Genomic DNA, 8,394 nt, shown 5'->3' on the forward strand with positions numbered 1-8,394 from the left:
GTACTGGGCATTCTCTGACTTCTGAATGATGCATTGCCAGTTACACACCATTATGGGAAGCCTGCTTTCATAGGGAATAGAGAAGTTAGGTTTCCTCTTCACCAGTATGTGCCATAGGCTAAGTGAAGATGTGTAAGATCCTAGCTCTTGGTTTATGGTTAGAACTATCTGGAGATAAGCAGAACTACCAAGTGACTGTTGTCACCAGGAGGAAGCTTTCATCATAAAATTAGTAAGCATTTATTGACTATTATTAATGTGCCATGCATTGGACAGTCATCTTTTCATCCTCACATCAGCCCTGTGAGGTAGATAGTGTAATCCCCATTTTACAAATAAGAAAAAGGAGGCGCAAAGAGATTAAGTAATCTGTGTAAGTTTACACAGCTACTTAGTGGTTGATCTGGGACCAAAATTCAGTCCTGAGTCCAGGAACTATCCAGGTAGCTGTGTAGCCATTGGGATGATAATGTTCCTGTCAGTTGTATGTTACTTTCAGGAACTCAGAACTTTTATTCCCATGTCATGTTTGAAAGGTGAGTTCAAGTTCCACCTTAGAGAAGGGCTGAAGTTCAAAGAGGTTAGGTGAGTCTGAGATCCCATAGTTAGAGTGGAACTCCCAGTTCAGTTTTCTAACAGGCCTTTTGCCAGGACCCAGGTTCCCGTGTACTGAGCATCACAGATGAGGGTATAAGGACTCCTTAGAGAGCATGTGGCTATTAGTTGACTTACTGTCTTTAAAGCTACATTGAACTGAGGTGGTGAACAAGGTTCTAGGAGGACCACAAGCCCAACAATTGGTGAAAGAAGGTGGGCTGTGCTAGGCTGTAGACTATTACCTGATGGATTAGGAAGGGATGTCTGCCTAGGAAGGGCCTTTGAAGTTGCCAGGAAGCCAGAAACTGAGGTGGCAAATTATGGTGAAGTCTGAGGCCTTTAGGCACAAGGGCTCTGGGAGATTGCCCTCTGCCTGACTACTGCCCTTGCCATGTCCCAGGCCAGTGCTGAGTGTGAGTGTACCAAACGTGACATGTTCCTAAAGTCTGAAGCTATAGGAAGGAAAGTCCCAGACTAGGCTTGTACCCCTAGTGCTCTGAAGTTCTGAATGAGCTGGGGCCCAGACCTGAGCTTAGAATGTTTTCTTCTCTTGGAAATTTAAGAGAAGCGATATGGGCAGGAAATGGCAGGGGCTGGATGAACACAAGAAAGGGTCAGGGAAGGAGAAGGTGACCCTGGGCAATGTCTAGACAAGGGGAGAGCTGAGATCATGCACTAAGTCCAGACAGGCCTCTGGGTTCCTTCCAAGGAGCTGATAGCTCAGGGGCCTTCTCTGCTTTCACCTCCCTGCAAGAAACTGAACTAAGCTCTTCTGGCAAAAGCCAGCTTTATTGGGAAAGGAAAAATCCCTGTTCTGAGTGATATCTTATACCTTCCACTCTGCCCTGGCAAGAAGAGAGAAAGCCCAGGTCATCAAGGTGGTCTTGCCTGAGGCTCCCAGGACATAGCATCTCTTGACGTGCTGTTTCTTCTCCTCAGGAGTTGGCTTTAGCATGGTATTTGTCTTTTGGCACCTGATACTCCTTAGGAAAGGCTGAGCCCAGGTTGCTGGGTCATAGTCATTGCTGAAGCTGCCCAGAGTTCAAGGATTGGAAAAGCATGTATTATTTTATTCTGCCTGATTCCTGGGAGCTGGTTCCATCTTGCCTTTTTCTGGAACTTTGCCTTTTACTGGGCTTGAGCCATTCACTTCTAAGCCAAGAGCTTGGTCATAGATATTTCAGCCACAAGCACAGTCCATGTGCATGAGAGGGCCAGATTACTTTGTAGGTGACTGGTGTTGCTCGGTACTGGTCCTCCTGCTGACAGAGCTGACAAATGGAATTAGAAGCAAAGGAGCCAACCTATACTAGGGTCTGTGGGACATAGTTTGTCAAAGTGACCTTGAGTGAGGTGTCTAGAGGAAAAGAGCCCGAGTCTGGACCAGACCTTTGACCTAGCTGCCCCTCCCAAACTCGGGAACACAAGCCTATGTTCTCCTTCCCTCCTCTCTCCTCAGGAATTCTTGGCAGGCAGAAGTGTTTGCCACCAGGTGAAGTCTGCCCTGGCACAATACTGACTTGAAGGAAACAGCCCAGAGGCACCTTTGTACCCCTCAGGAATCCATTCTCAGTGCCTCTGATCAGTCCTGACTCTAACTTACTCCCTTCACACCACTACCTTCTGTTAGAGCTAAGCCTCCCTCATCACACTTATTCCTCCCAAAACTCCCTGCTGAGCTGGGAGCTCTGCATGACATCATATACTTCCCTCCCAGGTCAGATCAAAGTGCAATATAGCTATCACCTAGATTGCCAGCGTGAAAAATTATTGACTCTCCTGGTCTCTCTTTTCTACCCAACTCACTTCTTCTAACTTAATGTAGAAGAGCTACATCTTCTGATGTAAATAATCATTGTGTAACCCAAATACAGTTATCTTCAAGCTGGCAAGATAGTACTACACTCTCTAAATAGTAGCCTGATCTTGATAGTAATGGGCATGATATATCCAAAATAGTTTCCATTACAGTGGGCAGCAGGGGGTTGAGCCAGGTCACCTCTGAATATTCGTGATGTAACTAATTGTCCTTGCCTTTGATTCCTGGTCTGATAAGCCGAAGTCACATCAGGACTGGCTTTGGTAGTCCTTTCCTTCTGGAACCACAGAGATCCAAGGTTCCAGGAGTTAGTGGAGGTCTGAATCCACCCTCATAGAAAGCAGAGGCATAGTAGGGGAGGGACCCCTCATCAGAACAAAAGAGAATGAGATAAGCTCTAGCTTAGTCTAGAAAGTGTCTCCTGTACGCCAAGGCTGGGATGCCCAAAAGTTCCATCCAGGCAATGGATAAGAAGACTGAATTGGCATTGAGAGATGAAAACAAGTGGCAGATGGTGCTGAGGAACATCCCGGGACTGAAGAAATGTGGTTCCCAGAAAGGGAAAAGGAAGGAGACATTGGCAAAGTCTTACTCAGCAACTGGCAGCCTGGCCAGAGAAAGCTGCAGGATATGGCTGAGAATACATCTATGGTGTCAGGGATACTGAGGGGCTCAGACATTCGCTGTTCTGTCACCTCTTCTCATGCTCCTTTACCGTACCCACAGTAAACAGCCGTGGTGACCAGGCTGGACTAGTCAGGAAAGGCAGGAAGAGATTAGAAAGTGTCCCACCTACTGTATAACATAGTGAACTATACTCAATATCTTGTAATATCCTATAATGAAAGAGAATGTAAAAAAAGAATATATGTATCTATATATAGATATATATTTTTTTCTTTTCTTTTTTTTTTTCTTTCTGGCCATGCCATGCATCTTGTGAGAGCTTAATTCCCCAACCAGGGATTGAACCCACACCCTCAGCAGTGAAAGCGTGGAGTTCTAAACACTGGACCACCAGGGAATTCCCTATATTTTTTTTTAATAACTTTATTTTTATTTATTGGCTGCGTTGGGTCTTTGTTGCTGCACACAGGCTTTCTCTAGTTGTGGAGAGTGGGGGCTACTCTTCATTGCAGTGAGGTGGCTTCTCTTGTTGCAGAGCACAGGCTCTAGGCGCACAGGCTTCAGTAGTTGCGGAGCGTGGGCTCATTAGTTGTGGCTTGCGGGCCCAAGAGCACAGGCTCAGTAGTTGTGGCGCACGGGCTTCATTGCTCTGTGGTATGTGGGATCTTCCCAGACCAGGGATTGAACCCATGTCCACTGCGTTGTCAGGCGGATTCTTAACCACTGTGCTACCAGGGAAACCCTATATATTTTTATATATATGTATAACTGAATCACTTTGCAGTACACCTGAAACTAACATACCATTGTATATCAACTATATGTCAATAAAAATTAAAACAAAATGAAAAAAACATGGCCCCAGAAACTAGAAGAGTCCCCCCCCATAACCAGGCTTTTTTCAGGGCGATAAGTAGTGAGCAAGGTCTCTTGGGGGTGTTGTCTCAGACTGAATCCAGCCCAGCAGGGCAGCAGGAGGGGTATGGGGGCCAAATGACCTAGGGTTCCTATGGCCTAAGCCCCGCCTGGCCCTTGACTTTCCCAGGTGCTAGAGGTAGTGCGAGCCAACTATGACACGCTCACACTGAAGCTACAAGATGGCCTGGACCAGTATGAGCGCTACTCAGAGCAGCACAAGGAAGCCGCCTTCTTCAAAGAGCTGGTGAGTGCCCCGCGCCTCCGTCTCTGCCTGTGTCTCTTGAGGGCCCTTTCCCAGCCACTGGGTTCTACTGTGCAGGTGGGCAAAGGCTGATGAAATAAGACTGGAGGGGCCTGCTTGGACTGGGTTTGCAACTTCTCTCCCAAAGCAGTCCAGGAAGGATCAGGCAGTGAGAGACGAAGCTATTCCCCAAGGTACTGGTGCCAGGTTGGGAAGGGTGAGAAGCCTGAGGCAGCAGTGCCCACCTCTTCTCTGCAGCCATGGTGACAGCCCTTGCACAGCTCCAGCTGGGCCTGGAGTTTGACATGTGTTCCCAGTGGCAGCTCTGGCTCGTTACTCCTTATCCTGTCCTCAGAGCAACTAATGAGAGTAATTGATTCTTCTCCTCCTTATGTAATCACTTCTTCCTAAATTCCTAACTGAGTCCTGGTCTGAGTGCCCTTCCAATCTAGTTCTCCAGTCTTCGCTCCCTACCCCCACTCCCACTTTCCAGTCACTCAGCTTCCTGCAGCCCCCTCCGTTGGCCGCCTAGAGCCAGTGAACATTTGCTCTGCCTCCTACTCCACCTCCCAGTCAGCATCTCCACAGAACTGGACTCACCCTGTTGCTGGTCCCTTTCCTGTCCTGTGCTCAGAAGCAGTTCTCAGGAAAAGGCCAGTATCCCTGTAGTCCTGCCACTCCACTGCCTGGTTGTGCATGATCATCCTGGCTGGGGACTCAGACCAGGGCACACAGGCCTCTGGACCTACTTCCCATGTCCTCAGACCTCCTACTGCTGGGGCAGAACTTGCATCAGCCCAGCTTTTACTTACCCATGCCTGGTCTGTGATGAAGGTGCTAGATTTTAGATCATCTGTCTTGTGCTAAACCCAGCCCAACTCTGACCCTGACATGGCGTTCCTGGGACTTTGGGCTTCCCCAGGTTGAGGCAGATATACTCTGGGCTGAGTTAGTTGGAAACAGGGAAACCATTAGTGTAAGGAGATAGCAGAGTGCAATATTTTTATGGGGTGGTTGGCAAGTCTTCAGGTTGATATGGGGCTCAGGTCTTAACAAAAAGAGTAAGTTATTGGGAGACGAAGAAGATTGTGGAGGAGAGAGTTCAAGCAGCTGTCTTGAGGCTTTCAGGCACTAGCCTGTGCCTTACTCATTTCTTTGCACAGGGGAGCAAAGAGGGTCTGGTTAGGTTTGGAGCTAATGAGCTTGAGCTCCCTGCTGTTTGCCCTGCTGCCCTTTGCTCTGGTTCTTGCCTGACGACTTCATTGTTTCCCATAGCAAAACAGAAATTGAAGAAAAGCTCCCTGGGCTTTGGGGCCTAGGATAGATACACATTCTTTTTCCTCCTTCCTCCCTGCTTTGTCTCTCATTTGATGTTCACTTCTATTGCCCGTGAATGAATGTCCTTCCAGAGTCTGCTGGATGCCTCTTAGAACCCATTCAGAGCAGGGAGTTTGGCCCTCTGACCCCTTTCCCTCAGGTCTTTTCCCCTGCTGACACAGGCAGGACATCCTGCAAGGTTCTTGATTTGTGGGTGGAAAGCGTGAGGATACAAGGATATAGCCAGACTTCCCTCTAAAGCGAGGAGGCATCTTTGTGGTGTGGAGAGTGCTGGACTAGGAGCTGAGAAACCCAGGTCCTGCTCCCACAACTGGAACTCACTGGCCATATGACCACATCCTGGCCATTGGCCTCCTTGGATCATACTCCTGCCATCCATGACAGACAAGGGCTGTATCCCTAAACATTCTTTCCAACCCAGAAAAGTAGATAAATACAGAATGAGATTGAGGAGACTCGAAACACATCCAAAGAGAGGCACCTCCAGACCATGAGTCCTCTCGCCTCAGCTTCTCCTCCTCCATCAGACCACTGACCAGAACAGTCCCCCTTCTGCCTGGCCAAGGCAAGGACAAAGCCCTGACCTCAGCCCTCCTTCCCTGTCGGCGCTTGTTTCTACCTCATCAGGTGCTCAGACACTCTTCTCACATCCACTAGGATTCCTGTCTCTCAGCCTCTCTTTTCTTCCTACTATCACGGAACTATTTGCTTATTTACCTACAGGGATGATAGATGTTAAGGGTTCATTTCCTAAGAGAGAAACTTCTAGCACTGCAGTTTGGCCTTGTGCTACAGGCACTGCCCTCTACTGTTTGTAATGGATTCTTTCCTGTTTTCTGCCTGTGCCCTCCCACCTTCCCTCACCTTTTCCCAGGTTCGATCCATTAGCACCAACGTCCGGAGGAACTTGGCCTTCCACACACTCAGCCAGGAAGTCCTGCTCAAGGAATTCTCCACTATCTCCTGAAGCTGCGACGCATACCTGAGCAGCCACTGACTACCCTTACCCATGAGACTCCTGGGCTGGAGGCGGGGGCAAGGGGAGAGGGCCTGTTCCCAAGTTTGGAGAAAAACACAGATACCGAGTTCTCTTGGTGAAGTCCACACTTCAGTGGAGCTTGGACTGCAGGGGCCAAGATGGGCAAGCCAAGGATAATCTTATTTGGGGAGGGGATGGGTGGGCACAGGGAGACACCTTCAGAAATGTGGGGACTTCCAGGGTGGGCTCTCTGGACAACCCCTCATATTTCCAATTGAGATTACAAGTTGTGGCTACTGACTAATTTTCAGGAGCTGTTGGGCAAGCCTTAAGGGGATGCCAACACCTGGCGGGGGGCGGGGGGTGTCAGTTTCTCCACTAGGCTTCTGAAAACAGGCTAACTCTCAGATGTAGGTGGAGCCAGTTCTGCTTCCTTTGTGCGGGGCTGAGCCAGGCTTGAAATCTGTGTCCCCTGCCCCCACTGGCACTATGTCCAGTCATTAGGACCCTTAGCTCAGGCTTAGGGTGGGGTAGGAATGGTAGATAAAATACCTTTTTTTCTATTTTCTAAATCCAGAGCTGACTCCTCTGCTGTCTGGCCACCACTTTCTAGATTCTTGGCACCAGGAGTACCTGTAGCATTCCCCTGCCTTCCAGCCCATTGACTCATCAGCACTACAGGGTCACAACCTTAGCTTTTCATTTTCAGTCTGGTTTAAATTGTCTTTAGGGTGTGTGTGTGAAATAAACATTGACAGGTTTTCTGAAGCCCTCAGGTGCCTACTTTGCTGGTTCCCTTTCCAGCAGCTCCCCCACCTCCTTAGCCACCCCCTCCTCTGGGAGCCTCTCTTGCCTCTGCTGAGCTCCCCTCAAGCTCCCCTCCACGTGTTCCACCCGCTCACCCGGCTGTTGTTTACATCCAGCCTGCCTGAGAATTTCCTCTGGGGAGGAACCTGTTCCTGCTGTGGTCTGGTGCCTGGAAGGGAGAGAACTTGCTGGGGCCAGGCTCTGAAACAGGCCAGGTGAGCATCATGGAGAGGCCAATCTTTGGGAAGTTGGCCTATGGTTCCTCCTCTGGACAGCCTCCTTGGGACTACTACTGTAGGCTTTTCCTGCCCCACAGCTGCCTTTGAAGTAGCTGCTGCTCTGAGATCCTCCCTTTCTAAAGCACTTTCTAAAGCCCTCAGGATGGCAGGGAGCAAGTAGCACAGGAAGACTCTGGGAGTCCGTTCCAGAATCCAACCGTGAGAGCAGGTCTGGGACCTCCCCAGCTGCTATTCCGCTTGGCTTCAAATCTCTTTGGGATACTTGCCCTTTCTGGGAACCAGAGTTCTGGCTCCAACATTGAGCAAGTTCCAGAGAATCCACCATCATGCTGCCATGTATAGTTGTAGATTCTTAAGATACCAGAGGCAGGGTTATCTCTGATTACTAAATGGATAGTTTAGCCTGGGGCATTTAGTGTTTTCCAGAGTGATAAACCCCAGAGGAGCAGGGACTGGAAGCTGGTGGCAAGTTGAAGTTATTAAAAATTGATTTGTATGGGACAGTCTTTTTAGTGTTTTTTCTATTTCCCCTTAATCTCTGTTACCCAGAACTCCTTTCTCAATGACAGAGTTAAGGTAATCTCCCAGGTGCTGGTCTCATCTGGCTAGGGAACCCCTTCTGGCTCTGTTCCTCAGTCTCCTGGTCCTAGTGGAAGCCAGTTCAGTTCAGAAGTTGTAGCCCCCTTTGTCATTTGGGTGGAAGGAAGGAGAAGAGAATCCCTTTATCTCCAAATTTGGAGGCTAGCCAGCCTATTTGGGCTGCTTCTCGATTCCTGCCAGCCTCTCATATGAAGTGAATAAGGGCAGGTCCAGGGCATGAGACAATAAG

At 49.0% G+C, this 8,394-nt stretch overlaps 1 protein-coding gene across 3 annotated transcripts in view; it reads left to right on the top strand.

The window, feature by feature from the left end:
* The window catches only part of ARMH3 (armadillo like helical domain containing 3), a 182,870-nt gene extending 174,809 nt beyond the window's left edge, over positions 1-8,061 (top strand). For all 3 annotated transcript variants that reach the window (XM_057735293.1, XM_057735295.1, XM_057735294.1), the window contains 2 exons: positions 4,089-4,205; positions 6,415-8,061. In XM_057735293.1, the coding sequence (XP_057591276.1) occupies positions 4,089-4,205; positions 6,415-6,507 (210 nt within the window). In that variant the 3' untranslated portion in view covers positions 6,508-8,061. The remainder of the gene's footprint in view (positions 1-4,088; positions 4,206-6,414) is intronic.
* Positions 8,062-8,394: the final 333 nt, after the last annotated feature.

Source organism: Hippopotamus amphibius, chromosome 5, assembly GCF_030028045.1.
Source record: "Hippopotamus amphibius kiboko isolate mHipAmp2 chromosome 5, mHipAmp2.hap2, whole genome shotgun sequence".
NCBI lineage: Eukaryota > Metazoa > Chordata > Mammalia > Artiodactyla > Hippopotamidae > Hippopotamus > Hippopotamus amphibius.